Source organism: Bombina bombina, chromosome 3 (assembly GCF_027579735.1).
Source record: "Bombina bombina isolate aBomBom1 chromosome 3, aBomBom1.pri, whole genome shotgun sequence".
Taxonomy (NCBI): domain Eukaryota; kingdom Metazoa; phylum Chordata; class Amphibia; order Anura; family Bombinatoridae; genus Bombina; species Bombina bombina.
Genome location: NC_069501.1, coordinates 508,055,486 through 508,076,429, shown reverse-complemented (window position 1 = coordinate 508,076,429; position 20,944 = coordinate 508,055,486). Strand labels below are relative to the sequence as shown.

General features: G+C 41.3%; 1 protein-coding gene across 2 annotated transcripts in view; it reads left to right on the top strand.

The window, feature by feature from the left end:
* The window catches only part of ADIPOR1 (adiponectin receptor 1), a 454,062-nt gene that overhangs the window by 99,996 nt on the left and 333,122 nt on the right, over positions 1–20,944 (top strand). For both annotated transcript variants that reach the window (XM_053706909.1, XM_053706910.1), the window contains one exon: positions 7,046–7,174. In XM_053706909.1, the coding sequence (XP_053562884.1) occupies positions 7,046–7,174 (129 nt within the window). The remainder of the gene's footprint in view (positions 1–7,045; positions 7,175–20,944) is intronic.

The following is a 20,944-nucleotide window of genomic DNA, read 5'->3' as shown; positions in this document are numbered from 1 at the left end:
TATTTATAGGCATTTGAGGTTTGGGAAACTTTGTCCCCTCCTGGTAGGAATGTATATCCCATCAGTAACAAACTTGTGGACTCTTGCCACTATAAAATAAATTAATTTATCAGGAAAGTCCTTACATAAATTATGTTTTTATAACATGTCATAAAGCTCTGAATCCAAGGCTGGAATTATATTTAATACATATACACATATAAGCAATCCCCTTGTGACATTATGACATGGTTTTCATATTTACGGTGTCATGTATATGATAAAAGCATGTTTCCAGAATTTACTAGTTTTACTTCTGATTGACCTGATTGATTACTCTCCCTGTGTACCCTATTGTACCTGGTGCAGATAATGAAGCTAGTGGTCCCATAAGTCTGATTCTTTTAGAAATTTCTGATTCAGTGTTGTAAATAGCAGAGAAGAACAGAAAAAGAAAATGTAACCCCTGAGACATGCTAAAGTCTTGAGACCTTTATGACATCTATCTTTTAAAAGAATACATTTTGTTAAGTAGACTGTCCTTTTTAACCTTGTTTTGTTCTCTTGGGTGAGAGTCCTGGAACCTTCAGGTGTACTTCCCTCCTGACCACTAGGAGTAGGTAAAAGGCAGGCACCCTGTCCTGGCTCTGGGGCAGCGCAAACTAAGTCTCACAGTAGTACTGAAAAATGGAAAAACACACTCGAAAATGCGGTATTATACTAGTAATTAATAATATTAATAATAAGTGTTTATTATGAACTATTGCAATAGCATAAATCAGTTATCAGCTTATAAAGCAGGGCAGCGATTAAACAAAAAACGCATTATTTCTTCTATAAGATACGAGTCCACAGATTCATCCTTATGGGATATTATCCTCCTGCTAACAGGAAGTGGGAAAGAGCACCACAGCAGAGCTGTCTATATAGCTCCTCCCTTGACTCCACCCCCCAGTCATTCTCTTTGTCTACTCTAAGTACTAGGAAGGGTAAAGTGAAAGAGGTGATAAAATGTTAGTTTTTATTTTCTTCAAGCAAGAGTTTTTTATTTTAAATGGTACCGGTGTGTACTATTTTCCCTCAGGCAGCAGATGGATGAAGACTTCTGCCTGGAGGCTGATGATCTTAGCAGTTGTCACTAAGATCCAGAGCAGTTACCACAGAATGGCTGAGGAGTACTTAAGAAACTTCAGTGTGAGGAACATTTTTCATGCTATAAGCAGTGAGGTATGTTTAGTCATTTTTTTTTCTGGAGAGACTGTGGTATTTCAGAATTGGCTGACAGTATCCCCATGAGGGAAAGGGTAAGCAGTAATCCTAAAGATATAGAGGGGTATTACTAAGCTTGCATATATGGGCTAAGAAAAAATGGTTGACCCTGAGTTTTGAATATTTGTGGGCAAACGTTTATTTAACTGGGAGTGCTGATAACGTTTTTATGAGGAACGTTTTTCATGATTAATAAGAGGGTACACATGGCTTCTTTTTGGGTTTAGGAACCCACATGGCTAGTTTTAAACTGCTCTGGTGTGGTTTCATTTGGGCTGAGAGACATTGAGTGAGATGGGCGGGGCCTATTTTCGCGCCTCAGTTGCGCAGTTGTTTTTGACAAGCAAGCAGCAAGCTCCAACTCCTGTGGGCCCTTGTGAGCTGTATTGGGCCAAATCGAAGCTTTAACCTGGTTTGACAGACCCCTGAGGGCAGGTAGGCGCCACAGCAGGGCTGTGGCGAGGTGCAGGCGGTGTTTTTTCTTGATTTAAAAGTTTATTAATTATTGTTTTTTTCCAGTAAGGGTTAAGTGTTCCTTTCCTTGTGGGGCAAACTTAGCTGCATATTTTGGATGCTTATATCATAAAATTGGAACGATTTGATTTTTTTAAAGCAGTTTTGAAAAACGTGTATGCTTTTTTTCTCTTAAAGGCGCTGTACCGTTTTTAATATTGTTATTTTTTCACTAATTAAAGTGTTTTCAAGCCTATTTGTGGTCATTACTAGCCTGTTTAACATGTCTGACATTGAGGAAAGCCAATGTTCCATATGTTTAGAAGCCATTGTGGAACCCCCACTTAAAATGTGTCCCTCATGTACTGAAAGTGCCTTAAATTGCAAAGAACATATTTTAGCTGATAAAAGTATGTCGCAGGATGATTCTCAGTCAGAAGAGAATCAGGTTATGCCATCTAATTCTCCCCAAGTGTCACAACCGTTAACGCCCGCACAAGCGACGCCAAGTACTAGTGCGTCTAATTCTTTCACCCTGCAAGATATGGCCGCAGTTATGTCTACTACCCTCACAGAGGTTTTATCTAAACTGCCTGGGTTGCAGGGGAAGCGCAGTAGGTTTGGTATCCTATATACAGCGCCGCATATAAATCCGTGTTTTTCAACCAGTGTGCCGTGAGAGATCCTCAGGTGTGCCACGGCAGACTGACAAGAATGTGACATATTTTTAAAATTTTGCTTGTTTTTTTATTTTAAGTGAGATGATGACTTTTCCCAGTGCGGGGGTGTCCCTCTTTCAAATTTTGAAATATTGGGAGGTATGTGACAGACTCATCAGGCGTCATTTACAAACATGACATATTGACATTTATTCACAGACAATCATTATGATTGTTTGTGAATGAATGTCAGTATGTCATGTATAGTTTGTAGGAGGCATGGCATGACAGCACAGTACAGTGTGTGTGTGTATGTATGTATGTTTGTAATGTTTGTATATATATATATATATATATATATATATATTCTGGTTATATATATACTGTATTAAGCTACAATGTGTTATTTTGTAAAATTTTGGAATGGTGGTGTGCCGCAGGATTTTTTAATGTAAAAAAGTGTGCCACGGCAGAAAAAAGGTTGAAAATCACTGCTTTAAATTATGAATAAAGACTTGGTGTTTGATATAAAAGAGTGCTGAATTCCCTTTCTTTAAAATAAGGAGTGAAATATTCTCCTACAATACTAATTTAATAAAAGGTTATATATATATATATATATATATATATATATATATTAAGATAAAATAAGTATGAATTCTCTCAAATAGCAAGTTTGAGCATGCTCATTTTATCACTGAATACCTTCTGTGTATTCCAAATCTGAGATCAGACATGAGATACTTTCTCCTGATTAGCATAGCATCTAAGAGTTCAAAGAGAGCATATGTCTCATTAACCAGCACAAACCCCTGGGTTGATGGAGCCAATAGTCTGTGTTTTGGTGGAAGATATGATCAAAAGCCCCTTGAAGATTCTCACCAATTCTTTCTGATCTGAGAGAAGCATATGCCAACATATGCCAAGAGACATGATGTCTGAGGATTTCTTTTGAAGCTTAATTAGATTCAGAAAAAAACATTTTAGCTGAAGTAATAACTAAATATCACCTAGGTGTTAAATTGTCCCTGTTGAATCCACGAATTCTAGACGTTACGTCTAAATGAAAATTTAGCCAAGCAGAAACATATATTGCATTGTGGCTGTTAAATTCATTTTAAAATACAACTGGTATAATTTTCAATACTGTATAAAAATGTACCACTCCATGGATCTGAGAGATGCATTCCAGATTTGTAATAAATTTAATGGATAACATATTCTTATATTTTTTAGGCATCTAATAAGTACATATGTGGTTTGTGTTTTAAATAGTGTCATGTGTTTTACACTCTCAGCAAGAAATATGCAGATATGAAATATTCAAATATTTATATGGAATAGAAATAAATATGAAACCACATAAGTTTGCTGATCTCAAGGTATGTAAGGGGCTGCATTCCTGGGTGTCTGCTGCCACCTATAGATCAGAAACGGTATTACAGCCAAAAGGCATTTGGCTGCTCAGGGAGGCGTTTCCCAAAATAACCTATGAGATGTTCAGATCCAAGGGCGAATCAGAGACAAGCTCTGCAAGGCACGAATCACAGACAAGCTCCGAGGGCCTATCATATTGTTTCACTGATGATTAGAATAATAAAGGGAGGGGATTATCATGTGATATAACCTCAATGCAAGAGGATGGGCTGGCTGACTCTGCTGCTGAATTTTGACTGACAAACTGCTGCCTTGGGATCCAGTCAGTATAAGCAAAACTGGGCTACCTTTTATTATCCATATTGCAATACCCTTATTCATATGAGGTGAAACAAGAAGTTCTGGAAGCTGAAATATCGATTTGGTTATTTTTGGTGAAGTATACGCGATTGATAAATATATATATAATATTTAAATCAAAGGTATTTGGTAACTATAACTAGAACTCATATTCACAGTCCTGTATAGTTTTAAGCTAGTCTTTTGTATGCTAAGTAATTTATTTCAGCTCAGATAAATTGGCATAGGAGTTGATTGTTTGCACAAATAATATATAATTTCTGATGTTTTAAATTAGAGTTATATAGGATAAATTGTAGGCTAAGTAGTTTAGTTGTACTGGTCTGAAAGTTAGTGGCCCATACTTTGGTATTTCATTGTAGTGATGTACATTTGGTTTGCTTGGTAAAGAATATTGTAACAACATAAGTGTATATCATTTGATTCATATCAGGTTTTCTATAAATATAATTCAATGTGTTGATAAATTTAACTAATATAAAGAATTTAGGAATTTATATTAATTTTAATTGTTTCGTATATGCATTTTATTGTTTTTTTTTTTTTTAAAGAATAATTATTAAATATATTGTATTATAACCCGGCCATATACTGACATATATCATAAGGTGTGGAGGACCTACTTGTCTTGGTGTGAGGAACTTGGATACCCCTGGCACAAGGTTAGGGTATCCAGGGTTCTGGCCTTTCTCCAGGATGGACTGGATAAGGGTCTTGCTGCCAGTTCCTGAAAGGGTAATATTTCAGCCTTATCTGTACTGTTACACAAGAAACTAGCGGAGCTTTCTGATATTCAGTCCTTTGTTCAGGCTCTGACTAGGATCAGACCTGTCTTTCGAAATTCTGCTCCTCCTTGGAGCTTAAATTTGGTTCTTAAGGTTTTGCAGGGGGCTATGCATGCGCTTGACATTAAGCTTCTTTCCTGAAGGGTCCTATGCCTACTGGCTGTTGCATCGCCTCGCAGAGTCTCTGAGTTAGCGGCCTTGCAATGTGAACCTCCTTACCTGGTTTTTCACGCTGATAAGGCTGTTCTTCGCACTGGATTGGGTTTTCTTCCCAAGGTCGTGTCGAATCGTAACATCAATCAGGAAATAGTAGTTCCTTCCTTGTGTCCTAACCCTTCTTTGTCAAAGGATAGGTTGCTTCATAATTTGGACGTGGTTCGGGCCTTGAAGTTTAATCTTTAGGCCACGAAGGAATTCAGACAGACTTCGTCCTTATTTGTGGTGTATGCAGGGAAACGTAGGGGGCAGAGGGCCTCTTCCACTTCACTGTCTTTTTGGTTGAGGAGCATTATCCGTCTGGCCTATGAGACAGCGGGACTTAAGCCTCCTCAGAGGATTACGGCTCACTCAACTAGGGCTGTGGCCTCTTCTTGAGCCTATGGAGCAGATTTGTAAGGCAGCGACTCTCCTCCCACAGATGGAAATGAAATTATCAGGTAAGCATAATTTATATATTTTTTATACTGGCAGACTTTCTGCCAGTACTTAAGATGGGGGTGATAATTGTGTGGTGGGGTAGGATAGAGAGCTGTTTGAGAGGGGTCAGGGAGGGATCAGGGGATGGGATGTGTCAGGTGGGAGGCTGATCTCTACACTAAAGCTAAAATTTACCATACAAGCTGCCCAATTAACCCTTCACTGCTGGGCATAATATAAGTGTGGTGCGCAGTGGCATTTAGTGGCCTTCTAATTACCAAAAAGCAAAGCCATATATGTCTGCTATTTCTGAACAATGTGGATCCCAGAGAAGCATTTACAACCTTGAAATGGTGGCATGAAATATACCAAAATGGGCATAGATCAATAATTTGGGTTGTCTGCTAAAAAAAATAATTTAGTTTTGATAGGTAAATATAAAAACAAAAAGACTCTATTTTAGTTTAAATGTAGTGATGGCAAAAATGCTAAAAATGCTCTGGTCTTTTGGGAAGTTTTTGTCTGGTTTTTGCCCGGTAATTAAGGGGTTAACAGATCATTAAATACAGTAAAATTGCCTAATTAACAAATGCCGAATAACAAGACAATGCAATAGCACTTAAAGGAACAGTCTACACCAGAATTGTTATTGTTTTAAAAGATAGATAATCCCTTGTTTACCCATTCCATAGTTTTGCATAACCAACACAGTTATATTTATATATTTTTTACCTCTGTGATTATCTTGTATCTAAGCCTCTGCAGACTGCCCCTTTATTTCATTTCTTTTGACAGACTTGCAGTTTAGCCAATCAGTGATGGCTCCCAGGTAACTTCACGTGCACAAGCACAGTGTTATCTATATGAGAAACATGAACTAACACCCTCTAGTGGTGAAAAACCTGTTAAAATGCATTCTTAAGAGGCGGTCTTCAAGGTCTAAGAAATTAGCATATGAACCTCCTAGGTTAAGCTTTCAACTAAGAATACCAAGAGAACAAAGAAAAATTGGTGATAAAAGTAAATTGCAAAATTGTTTAAGGACATGCCCTATCTGAATCATGAAAGTTTTTTTTGGACTAGACTGTCCCTTTAATCTGAATCTCAAATGAGTAGTAGATTTTTTTTTCTGTCAAATTTTAAAATTTACTACGCTCTGTGTCATGTGATAGCCAGTGACACACTTACACATGCTCAGTAGGAGCTGGTGCCTCTGAAAGTGTGAATTTAAAAAAATACTGTGCACAATTTGATAATGGAAGTAAATTGCATGCTCTGTCTGAATTATGAAAGTTTAATTTTGACTTTTCTGGTCCTTTAAGCTACAGTAACATTTTGCTTCTGTTGTATGTGGATATTGCACATTATACCGATTCTGTATTTTTTCTTGTCTTCTTTCAGTGTACTCCTTAATGTACTAATGTTTTTGTGTCAGCAGTAAAATTGTTTATTTTTTTATCACCACATTATAATAATCTATTTTTTTTTGTGTGTGATTTTTTTTGTTCTGGTGGTGGTTGGGTTTAGGGAGATGAAAACCAAGGAAGCAAAGTGTCTCAGGAGGAGGAGGAGGAGGAGGAGGAAGAAGTGAGGATTTTGACTTTGCCTCTCCAGGCCCATCATGCCATGGAAAAAATGGAGGAGTTTGTATACAAGGTAAGTGCTTATAACTTTATACACACACACCATGTAAAAAGCCTTGTGATATTAATGTTCCCTATCTCCTATCCTGTGGCCAGTTTGGACCTTGTAAATGAGCTTGTGATTTGATCTAAGCAATCTCTGTGTATAATTTTGCAGGAGCAGATAATTAATACATAGGTATGTTGGATAAATTCTGGTATTTTTGAAGTGAGAATGTTACAGCAAAAACATTGTATGTATTGCGATGTTTTGCTTTTCTTATTCGTAAAGCGACAGTAAACACCTTGAGAGTTTTTTTTTTATAAATTTATTAATTGTGTGTAATGAAACACTTTTGAATTATACTTTCATCATTTGTTTTGCCCCATTTTCACTTAATTTAGCTGTGGAAATGGTGTATTTTGTAATTCTCAGAGCTTGAAATGCACCCTGCTGGTTTTCAATGCTAGCCCTTCTACATACCTGTCCATAATTGGATTTATTGACTTTAAAGGAACAGTCTACACTAGAATTTTTATTATTTAAAAAGATAGATAATCCTTTTATTACCCATTCCCCAGTTTTGCATAACCAGCACAGTTATATTAATACACTTTTTACCTCTGTAATTAACTTGTATCTAAGCCTCTGCAGACTGCTCCCTTATTTCAGTTCTTTTGGCAGACTCGCATTTTAGCCAGTCAGTGCTGACTTCTAGGTAACTCCTCGGTCGTTAGCACAATGTTATCTATATGGCATACATGAACTAACGCCATCTAGTTGTGAAAAACTGTCAAAATGCTTTCAATTCGCATAAGAGGCAGCCTTCAAGGGCTAAGAAATTAGCATATGAGTCTACCTAGGTTTAGCTCTCAACTAAGAATTCCAAGAGATCAAAGCAAAATTGATGATAAAAGTAAATTGGAAAGTTGTTTAAAATGACATGCCTTATCTCAGGGGTGGGCAGACTTTTGTAAGGCAAGGGCTACCTCTAATTTTATTCCAAGTGACGTGGTCACCTAACTAATAAAAAAACACCAGTCTTGATGATAATAATTTACAATAATGTATTTATTCAAAAAACACAAAGAATAGTCCAGCACACACTGTATTTTTGCTACAAATAGGACCTGCTGGCTAAAAATTGTATTTTTGCTACAAATAGGACCTGCTGGCTGAAAATTGTATTTGTGACACAAATAGGACCTGCTGGCTGAAAATTTTATGTTTGCTACAAATAGGCAATCAAAAAAGAGAGGTAGGATCCAACTTCATGCAGATAAAATCCATTTTATTGGCAAAATTAAAACGCCAAAATTGGCTAAATAAACAGCATACAGTGTATAGCAAGCAGATCGGGTGTGTGAGCGTGACACCGCGGCTTACATGTTTCGGCACTCAGCCGTAATCATAGCCATGCTACAAATAGGACCTGCTGGCTGAAAATTGTATTTTTGACACAAATAATACAGCTTTAAAAATCAGCCACGCTTTTTAAGAAATACAGCTGCGCTCTCTCTTTACATCACACTGGGACCTTATCTGTGTACCGCGCCTGCGTATGATAAGTAGTCTCACAATCAAGACAGCCCGAGATTCATTCTACAAAGTAATTTTATTGGCTGGACGCCATATTAGGTTGATTAGGGGGCAGGTCCTTTAACCAAAGCTGGGGCAGCTGCGACGTGCATTCTGAAGTACCGTCATACACTCAGTCATAGCCGATTTCAAAAGTCTGCATAAGAGAAACATTTTTCTCCTGTTAAGTGTGGTCAGTCCACGGGTCATCATTACTTCTGGGATATTAACTCCTCCCCAACAGGAAGTGCAAGAGGATCACCCAGCAGAGCTGCTATATAGCTCCTCCCCTCTACGTCACACCCAGTCATTCTCTTGCACCCAACTAATAGATAGGATGTGTGAGAGGACTGTGGTGATTATACTTAGTTTTTATATCTTCAATCAAAAGTTTATTTTAAAACAGCACCGGAGTGTGTTGTTCTTTCTCAGGTAGAATTTGAAGAAGAATCTACCTGAGTTTTTGTATGATTTTAGCCGGCGTAGTTAAGATCATTTTGCTGTTCTCGGCCATCTGAGGAGTGAGGTAAACTTCAGATCAGGGGACAGCGGGCAGGTTCACCTGCAAAGAGGTATGTAGCAGCATATTATTTTCTGAGGAATGGAATTGACTGAGAAAATACTGCCAATACCTATATAATGTAAGTTCAGCCTTAAATGCAGTAGTAGCAACTGGTATCAGGCTGTCATGTATGTATATTTACACTTCAGTATTCTGGGGAATGGCACTTCACTGGGATAATACTGTATGCATAACACTTTAGCCTAGCTTGCAGTGAGAACGACTAGCAACAGGCTTTCTAATGACAATTCATTTATTTGATGTTAAACATTTTGCTGGCATGTTAAATCGTTTAATTATCTGAGGTACTGTGTGAAAAATTGTTTTGGGCACTGTTTTTTTTTCCACTTGGCGGTCGTTTTATTTAATTTAAGACAGTTTACTGATCTCCCTCACTGTTGTGTGTGAGGGGGAGGGGCCTATTTTTGGCGCTTTTGCTACGCATCAGAAATTCAGTCACAAGTCTGTCTTCTTCCCTGCATGATCCGGTTCGTCTCTACAGAGCTCAAGGGTCTTCAAAAATTATTTTGAGGGACGTAATCACTCACAGCAGACCTGTGAGATTGTGCTTTGACTGTGATAAAAAACGTTTATATTCTGTACATTTTTTCTGCTATTTAAGGGTTAGTTATCCATTGCTAATGGGGGCAATCCTTTGCTAAAATTGTGTTTTTACCGGAAAGAATTTGATTTTATAGTTTCTCCGGTTTATTGTTACTCAACTGTCATAACTTTTTCTGTGCTTCTTAAAGGCACAGTATTTTTTTCATATTATTGTAAATTGAATTGAAAAGTATTCCAAGTTTGCTAGTTTTAATTGCTAGTGTGTTAAACATGTCTGACTCAGAGGAATATCTCTGTGCTATATGTGCTAAAGCCAAAGTGGAGCCCAATAGAAATTTATGTACTAATTGCATTGATGCTACTTTAAATAAAAGTCAATCTGTACAAATTGAACATCATTCACCAAACAACGTGGGGAAAGTTATGCCGACTAACTCGCCTCACGTGTCAGTACCTGCATCTCCCGCTCGGGAGGTGCGTGATATTGTAACGCCGAGTACTTCAGGGCGGCCATTACAAATCACATTACAGGACATGGCTAATGTTATGACTGAAGTTTTGTCTAAATTACCAGAACTTAGAGGTAAGCGTGATCACTCTGGGGTGAGAACAGAGTGCGCTGATAATAATAGGGCCATGTCAGATACTGCGTCACAGTATGCAGAACATGAGGACGGAGAGCTTCATTCTGCAGGTGACGGTTCTGATCCCAATAGAGTGGATTCAGACATTTCTAATTTTAAGTTTAAGCTTGAAAACCTCCGCGTACTGCTAGGGGAGGTATTAGCGGCTCTGAATGATTGTAACACCGTTGCAATCCCAGAGAAATTATGTAGGCTGGATAGATACTATGCGGTACCGGCGAGTACTGACGTATTTCCTATACCTAAAAGGCTTACAGAGATAATTACTAAGGAGTGGGATAGGCCCGGTGTACCCTTTTCTCCCCCTCCTGTATTTAGAAAAATGTTTCCAATAGACGCCACCACACGGGACTTATGGCAGACGGTCCCTAAGGTGGAGGGAGCGGTTTCTACTCTGGCTAAGCGTACCACTATCCCGGTGGAGGATAGCTGTGCCTTTTCAGATCCAATGGATAAAAAATTAGAGGGTTACCTTAAGAAAATGTTTATTCAACAAGGTTTTATATTGCAACCCCTTGCATGTATTGCGTCTGTCACGGCCGCGGCCGCTTTTTGGTCCGAGTCCCTGGAAGAGACTCTTGACTCAATAACTATAGATGAGATTTCAAACAAGCTTAAAACACTTAAGCTAGCTAATTCATTTGTTTCAGATGCCGTAGTACATTTAGCTAAACTTACGGCTAAGAATTCCGGATTCGCCATTCAGGCACGCAGAGCACTGTGGCTAAAATCCTGGTCAGCTGACGTTACTTCTAAATCTAAATTACTTAACATACCTTTCAAAGGGCAGACCTTATTCGGGCCCGGTTTGAAAGAAATTATCGCTGACATTACAGGAGGTAAAGGCCATGCCCTGCCTCAAGACAGAGCCAAACCTAGGGCTAGACAGTCTAATTTTCGTTCCTTTCGTAATTTCAAGGCAGGAGCAGCATCAACTTCCTCTGCACCAAAACAGGAAGGAGCTGTTGCTCGCTACAGACAAGGCTGGAGACCTAACCAGTCCTGGAACAAGGGCAAGCAGGCCAGAAAACCTGCTGCTGCCCCTAAGACAGCATGAATTGAGGGCCCCCGAACCGGGAACGGATCTAGTGGGGGGCAGACTTTCTCTCTTCGCCCAGGCTTGGGCAAGAGATGTCCAGGATCCCTGGGCGTTAGAGATCATATCTCAGGGATATCTTCTGGACTTCAAATCCTCTCCCCCAAAAGGGAGATTTCATCTGTCAAGGTTGTCAACAAATCAAATAAAGAAAGAGGCGTTTCTATGCTGTGTACAAGATCTTTTACTAATGGGAGTGATCCATCCGGTTCCGCGGTCGGAACACGGACAGGGGTTTTACTCAAATCTGTTTGTGGTTCCCAAGAAAGAGGGAACCTTCAGACCAATCTTGGATTTAAAGATCCTAAACAAATTCCTAAGAGTTCCATCGTTCAAAATGGAAACTATTCGGACAATCCTACCCATGATCCAAAAGGGTCAGTACATGACCACAGTGGATTTAAAAGATGCTTACCTTCACATACCGATTCACAAAGATCATTACCGGTATCTAAGGTTTGCCTTCCTAGACAGGCATTACCAGTTTGTAGCTCTTCCATTCGGATTGGCTACGGCTCCAAGAATCTTCACAAAGGTTCTGGGTGCTCTTCTCGCGGTACTAAGACCGCGAGGAATTTCGGTAGCTCCGTACCTAGACGACATTCTGATACAAGCTTCAAGCTTTCAAACTGCCAAGTCTCATACAGAGTTAGTTCTGGCATTTCTAAGGTCGCATGGGTGGAAGGTGAACGAAAAGAAGAGTTCTCTCTTTCCACTCACAAGAGTTCCCTTCTTGGGGACTCTTATAGATTCTGTAGAAATGAAGATCTACCTGACAGAAGACAGGTTAACAAAGCTTCAAAATGCTTGCCGTGTCCTTCATTCCATTCAACACCCGTCAGTGGCTCAATGCATGGAGGTGATTGGCTTAATGGTAGCGGCAATGGACATAGTACCCTTTGCTCGCCTACACCTCAGACCGCTGCAATTGTGCATGCTAAGTCAGTGGAATGGGGATTACTCAGATTTGTCCCCTACTCTGAATCTGGATCAAGAGACCAGGAATTCTCTTCTATGGTGGCTTTCTCGGCCACATCTGTCCAGGGGGATGCCATTCAGCAGGCCAGATTGGACAATTGTAACAACAGACGCCAGCCTACTAGGTTGGGGCGCTGTCTGGAATTCTCTGAAGGCTCAGGGATCATGGACTCAGGAGGAGAGTCTCCTGCCAATAAACATTCTGGAATTGAGAGCAGTTCTCAATGCCCTTCTGGCTTGGCCCCAGTTAACAACTCGGGGGTTCATCAGGTTTCAGTCGGACAACATCACGACTGTAGCTTACATCAACCATCAAGGAGGGACAAGAAGCTCCCTAGCGATGATGGAATTATCAATGATAATTCGCTGGGCAGAGTCTCACTCTTGCCACCTATCAGCAATCCACATCCCGGGAGTGGAGAACTGGGAGGCGGATTTCCTAAGTCGTCAGACTTTTCTTCAGGGGGAGTGGGAACTTCATCCGGAGGTCTTTGCCCAAATACTTCGACGTTGGGGCAAACCAGAGATAGATCTCATGGCGTCTCGACAGAACGCCAAGCTTCCTTGTTACGGGTCCAGATCCAGGGATCCGGGAGCGGTCCTGGTAGATGCTTTGACAGCACCTTGGACCTTCGGGAGGGCTTATGTGTTTCCACCCTTCCCGATGCTTCCTCGATTGATTGCCAGGATCAAACAGGAGAGAGCATCGGTGATTCTAATAGCGCCTGCGTGGCCACGCAGGACCTGGTATGCAGATCTAGTGGACATGTCATCCTGTCCACCTTGGTCTCTGCCTCTGAGACAGGACCTTCTGATCCAGGGTCCCTTCAAACATCAAAATCTAATTTCTCTGAAGCTGACTGCATGGAAATTGAACGCTTGATTTTATCAAAACGTGGATTTTCTGAGTCAGTAATTGATACCTTAATACAGGCTAGGAAGCCTGTTACCAGAAAGATTTACCATAAAATATGGCGTAAATACTTATATTGGTGCAAATCCAAAAGTTACTCATGGAGTAAGGTTAGGATTCCTAGGATATTGTCTTTTCTACAAGAAGGTTTAGAAAAGGGTTTATCCGCTAGTTCCTTAAAGGGACAGATCTCAGCTCTGTCCATTCTTTTACACAAACGTCTGTCAGAAGTTCCAGACGTTCAGGCTTTTTGTCAGGCTTTGGCCAGGATTAAGCCTGTGTTTAAAACTGTTGCTCCACCATGGAGTTTAAACTTAGTTCTTAACGTTTTACAGGGTGTTCCGTTTGAACCCCTTCATTCCATTGATATCAAATTGTTATCTTGGAAAGTTCTGTTTTTAATGGCTATTTCCTCGGCTCGGAGAGTCTCTGAGTTATCTGCCTTACATTGTGATTCTCCTTATCTGATTTTTCATTCAGACAAGGTAGTTCTGCGTACTAAACCTGGGTTGTTACCTAAGGTGGTCACTAACAGGAATATCAATCAAGAGATTGTTGTTCCATCTTTGTGTCCGAATCCTTCTTCGAAGAAGGAACGTCTTCTACACAATCTAGATGTAGTCTGTGCCCTGAAATTTTATATACAGGCAACTAAAGATTTTCGACAAACGTCTTCCCTGTTTGTCGTTTATTCTGGTCAGAGGAGAGGTCAAAAAGCTTCTGCTACCTCTCTCTCCTTTTGGCTTCGTAGCATAATACGTTTAGCTTATGAGACTGCTGGACAGCAGCCTCCTGAAAGAATTACAGCTCATTCTACTAGAGCTGTGGCTTCCACTTGGGCCTTTAAGAATGAGGCCTCTGTTGAACAGATTTGCAAGGCTGCAACTTGGTCTTCTCTTCATACTTTTTCCAAATTTTCCAAATTTGACACTTTTGCTTCTTCGGAGGCTGTTTTTGGGAGAAAGGTTCTTCAGGCAGTGGTTCCTTCCGTATAAAGATCCTGCCTGTCCCTCCCGTCATCCGTGTACTTTAGCTTTGGTATTGGTATCCCAGAAGTAATGATGACCCGTGGACTGACCACACTTAACAGGAGAAAACATAATTTATGCTTACCTGATAAATTCCTTTCTCCTGTAGTGTGGTCAGTCCACGGCCCGCCCTGTTTTTTATGGCAGGTCTAAATTTTTAAATTATACTCCAGTCACCACTGCACCCTTTAGTTTCTCTTTTCTCGTTGGTTCTCGGTCGAATGACTGGGTGTGACGTAGAGGGGAGGAGCTATATAGCAGCTCTGCTGGGTGATCCTCTTGCACTTCCTGTTGGGGAGGAGTTAATATCCCAGAAGTAATGATGACCCGTGGACTGACCACACTACAGGAGAAAGGAATTTATCAGGTAAGCATAAATTATGTTTTCACACATTCTAGATTCTGAGTGAAGAACCTCGCCGCGGTAGATGTGTGAGAAATCTTTCTCTTATTATGCAGACTTTTGAAATCTTACAGGTGGTCACCTCAAAATTCACTCGCGGTCCACTGGTAGACCACGATCTACATCTTGCCCACCCCTGCCCTATCTGAATCATGAAAGTGTATTTTTGACTAGACTGTCCCTTTAACTGATAACAAATGCAAAACAATGCATTTTATACTAACAATAGGACTGAGGCTAGACTTGTTACCTGCAGACTCATGCCTGGATTGGCCTCTCCAAATAAGGCAGATGGTGGGTGGAGTTTGTCTTTTGGAAAAAAACAAAACTTTCAGTAAAAATGTTTTGTTTTAAAAATATTTTTTAAATTGTTTAGTCTGGGCTCAGCAACACAACAGAAATTACAAGATGTTTACTATCTCTTTAATTTATTGCAACACTAAAGTCATTTTCTTCTTAAACGGGAAGAGTCCACAGCTGCATTCATTTCTTTTGGGAATTCAGAACCTGGCCACCAGGAGGAGGCAAAGACACCCTAGCCATGGATGAAAGTTAGAGTCCGGAGATGCAGGGGGAGTTCTTCTGCGAAACCATCGCGACTCATATTAACAGCTCCTGGGCAATCAACGTTGACAAGTTTCGCTGCCTGCCTTTATTCACTCAAGTCCATGTCAGAAGTGATGCTACTTTCTGTCACAGTTGAAGGGCTGTGTTCCTGTTCCACGGCGTAGATTCCGGTAAAATCGTTTCATTTTATTTTAATATGTGAATGTAATGTTAACGAAAGAAGCCAGGGTTCCAGTGGGACTCCTTTATCTTAAATGGAATCAAGGGTTAATATCTCCTGAGGGGGGTTATTAAACAGGGGGACTTTAATCATGTTTGTTATGTGATTTTATCTGCTAATGTGTAGTTACTTGGGCTCATGGCTATTTGAACACGACAGACTTATATAATCAGTTTGCGCCATCCTAGGGACTGGCACGCTTTTTTGGCTTACACGATACACCTCGTGACTGGGTGTGGTCACGTTGTATTCGATTTCCGCATCTTGACCGTGTAGCGATGGAGGGAGTCTGTTAGTGGTCTTATTCACAGGAGGTGGTGAGTGCCCCAGCCAATTAGGGGATGTAAGGTGCCTTTATTGTTTGTCCATAATACAATCTCCAAGTTATGGAAGATTCTGATTTTTTGGAGACAGATATCTCTGATTCGGAGTATGCGTCTTGCGATGAATATGAAATGGCCCGGGTTATCCATGCCCATCAGTTATTTACCGATTGCCGTTCTAGTGTACTTTCTTCCCCCGAATCAGGGAGTTTAGTGTGTGCTGAGCCATCCGCCCCTGAGGATTCTATGTCCTTCGAGGCGCGTGCCCCAGAAACTTCCTTTGCTATGCAAGCAGGTGTCCCCACGGCCGTTACTTCTCCGGAAGGCGGCTTGTTTCCTCCAGAGGTTACAGCACGGTTCTGCATGGCCATATTTATGGCGTTGGCACATTTATATCCCCCTAGAGAGGTATTTTTAAGATATTGTCAGTGTTCTGTTAACCAGGGTCCATCGGGCGTGGGATCGCCTGAGTCAGACCTTCTGAGGAAGCAATGCCCTTTGAGGCTTCAGGGGCCCTGCCCTCTGGGCCGGGGGCGTCAATTGACCCAGCAGGTCATCATTTTGCCTTCCGTTATAGACTGGCATGTCTGCGTGTTCTGCTAAGGCATGTTTTGGCGGTGCTAGAGGATTTCAACCCTACTGGACCGAGGGATATTCGGTCTTCTGTGCCGGATGGCAAACTGGGTTAGACGTGTAGGGATGAATACAATCTCTTTAACGTCTCCGCTTTTTTCTTTTAAGTATCTGTTCCAGTTCTGAGCTTTGGAGGATGGGGCCTCTAATTGGCTGGTCCAGTTGGCGTGTCGTCTTCCTTGGGCGTTCACCCTCGGGGGCTGCCTTTCTTTTATTTGAATCCGGTTAGGATATATTTGGTATGTTTTATGAAGCTCATATCCGTTGTGGGAACATTTCTTCTCTGAAACTGATACTTGCGATTTTGTGGTCGCGTGCCACCTCCTTGGAAGCTGCGTGTTCTACAGTTTATCAACCCCTTTAGGGGTATCTTTTTTTTTTTCTTCTGTTATGTGTGATCAGTCCACGGGTCATCATTACTTCTGGGATATAACTCCTCCCCAACAGGAAATGCAAGAGGATTCACCCAGCAGAGCTGCATATAGCTCCTCCCCTCTACGTCAGTCCCAGTCATTCTCTTGCACCCAACGACTAGATAGGATGTGTGAGAGGACTATGGTGATTATACTTAGTTTTTATGACTTCAATCAAAAGTTTGTTATTTTACAATAGCACCGGAGCGTGTTATTACTTCTCTGGCAGAGTTTGAGGAAGAATCTACCAGAGTTTTTTACTATGATTTTAACCGGAGTAGTTAAGATCATATTGCTGTTCTCGGCCATCTGAGGGAGGTAAAAGCTTCAGATCAGGGGACAGCGGGCAGATGAATCTGCATTGAGGTATGTAGCAGTTTTTATTTTCTGAATGGAATTGATGAGAAAATCCTGCCATACCGTTATAATGACATGTATGTATACACTTCAGTATTCTGGGGATGGTATTTCACCGGAACTACTCTGTTAAAAGTCACTAATCCTTTTAATAAGTATTTATCATGTTAAACGTTTCTGCTGGAATGTAGAATCGTTTACATTTCTGAGGTACTGAGTGAATAAATATTTGGGCATTATTTTCCACTTGGCAGTTGTTTGGTTTTAATTGTGACAGTTTCGTTTCTCTTCACTGCTGTGTGTGAAGGGGAGGGGCCGTTTTTGGCGCTCTTTGCTACGCATCAAAAATTTCCAGTCAGTTACTCTTATATTTCCTGCATGATCCGGTTCATCTCTGACAGATCTCAGGGGTCTTCAAACTTCTTTGGAGGGAGGTAGATTCTCTCAGCAGAGCTGTGAGAATTTTATACTGACTGTGAATAAAAACGTTGCTCTGTAATTTTTATGTCAAATTTAATTATTGTTATTTTACTAATGGGAACAAACCTTTGCTAAAAGTTGTGTTGTTTTAAAGTTTGATGCTATAACTGTTTTTCAGTTCATTATTTCAACTGTCATTTAATCGTTTAGTACCTCTTTGAGGCACAGTACGTTTTTGCTAAAAAAGATTATAACCAAGTTGCAAGTTTATTGCTAGTGTGTTAAACATGTCTGACTCAGAGGAAGATATCTGTGTCATTTGTTCCAATGCCAAGGTGGAGCCCAATAGAAATTTATGTACTAACTGTATTGATGCTACTTTAAATAAAAGTCAATCTGTACAATTTGAACAAATTTCGCCAAACAGCGAGGGGAGAGTTATGCCGACTAACTCGCCTCACGCGGCAGTACCTGCATCTCCCGCCCGGGAGGTGCGTGATATTATGGCACCTAGTACATCTGGGCGGCCATTACAGATAACATTACAAGATATGGCTACTGTTATGACTGAAGTTTTGTCTAAATTACCAGAACTAAGAGGCAAGCGTGATCACTCTGGGGTGAGAACAGAGTGCGCTGACAATACTAGGGCCATGTCTGATACTGCGTCACAGCTTGCAGAGCATGAGGACGGAGAGCTTCATTCTGTGGGTGACGGTTCTGATCCAAACAGATTGGATTCAGATATTTCAAATTTTAAATTTAAATTGGAGAACCTCCGTGTATTACTAGGGGAGGTTTTAGCAGCTCTCAATGATTGTAACACCGTTGCAATACCAGAGAAATTGTGTAGGTTGGATAAATACTTTGCGGTACCGGCGAGTACTGACGTTTTTCCTATACCTAAGAGACTAACTGAAATTGTTACTAAGGAGTGGGATAGACCCGGTGTGCCGTTCTCACCCCCTCCAATATTTAGAAAGATGTTTCCAATAGACGCCACCACTCGGGACTTATGGCAAATGGTCCCTAAGGTGGAGGGAGCAGTTTCTACTTTAGCTAAGCGTACCACTATCCCGGTGGAGGATAGCTGTGCTTTTTCAGATCCAATGGATAAAAAATTAGAGGGTTACCTTAAGAAAATGTTTGTTCAACAAGGTTTTATATTGCAACCCCTTGCATGTATCGCGCCGATTACGGCTGCGGCAGCATTTTGGATTGAGTCTCTGGAAGAGAACCTTAGTTCATCTACGCTAGACGACATTACGGACAGGCTTAGAGTCCTTAAACTAGCTAATTCATTCATTTCGGAGGCCGTAGTACATTTAACCAAACTTACGGCTAAGAACTCAGGATTCGCCATCCAGGCACGTAGGGCGCTGTGGCTAAAATCCTGGTCAGCTGATGTTACTTCTAAGTCCAAATTACTTAATATACCTTTCAAGGGGCAGTCTTTATTTGGGCCCGGTTTGAAAGAAATTATCGCTGACATTACAGGAGGTAAGGGCCACGCCCTACCTCAAGACAAAGCCAAAGCTAAGGCTAGACAGTCTAATTTTCGTCCCTTTCGGAATTTCAAATCAGGAGCAGCATCAACCTCCACTGCACCAAAACAGGAGGGAGCTGTTGCTCGTTACAGGCAAGGCTGGAAACCTAACCAGTCCTGGAACAAGGGCAAGCAGGCCAGGAAACCTGCTGCTGCCCCAAAGACAGCATGAACCGAGAGCCCCCGATCCGGGACCGGATCTAGTGGGGGGCAGACTTTCTCTCTTCGCCCAGGCCTGGGCAAGAGATGTTCAGGATCCCTGGGCGCTAGAGATCATATCTCAGGGATACCTTCTAGACTTCAAATTATCTCCCCCAAGAGGGAGATTTCATCTGTCAAGGTTGTCAACAAACCAGATAAAGAAAGAAGCGTTTCTACGCTGTGTACAAGATCTGTTATTAATGGGAGTGATCCATCCGGTTCCGCGGTCGGAACAAGGACAAGGGTTCTACTCAAACCTGTTTGTGGTTCCCAAAAAAGAGGGAACTTTCAGGCCAATCTTAGATTTAAAGATTCTAAACAAATTCCTAAGAGTTCCATCGTTCAAAATGGAAACTATTCGGACAATCTTACCCATGATCCAAAAGGGTCAGTACATGACCACAGTGGATTTAAAAGATGCTTACCTTCACATACCGATTCACAAAGATCATCACCGGTACCTAAGGTTTGCCTTCTTAGACAGGCACTACCAGTTTGTAGCTCTTCCATTCGGATTGGCTACGGCTCCAAGAATCTTCACAAAGGTTCTGGGTGCCCTTCTGGCGGTACTAAGACCGCGAGGGATTTCGGTAGCTCCGTACCTAGACGACATTCTAATACAAGCTTCAAGCTTTCAAACTGCCAAGTCTCATACAGAGTTAGTTCTGGCATTTCTAAGGTCGCATGGATGGAAAGTGAACGAAAAGAAGAGTTCTCTTTTTCCTCTCACAAGAGTTCCATTCTTGGGGACTCTTATAGATTCTGTAGAAATGAAGATTTACCTGACAGAAGACAGGTTAACAAAGCTTCAACATGCATGCCGTGTCCTTCATTCCATTCAACACCCGTCAGTAGCTCAATGCATGGAGGTGATCGGCTTAATGGTAGCGGCAATGGACATAGTACCTTTTGCACGCCTACACCTCAGACCGCTGCAATTGTGCATGCTAAGTCAGTGGAATGGGGATTACTCAGATTTGTCCCCTACTCTGAATCTGAATCAAGAGACCAGAAATTCTCTTCTATGGTGGCTTTATCGGCCACACCTGTCCAGGGGGATGCCATTCAGCAAGCCAGACTTTTCATCCGGGGGAGTGGGAACTTCATCCGGAGGTCTTTGCCCAAATACTTCGACGTTGGGGCAGACCAGAGATAGATCTCATGGCGTCTCGCCAGAACGCCAAACTTCCTCGCTACGGGTCCAGATCCAGGGATCCGGGAGCGGTTCTGATAGATGCTTTGACAGCACCTTGGAACTTCGGGATGGCTTATGTGTTCCCGCCCTTCCCGCTGCTTCCTCGATTGATTGCCAAAATCAAACAGGAGAGAGCATCAGTGATTCTAATAGCGCCTGCAT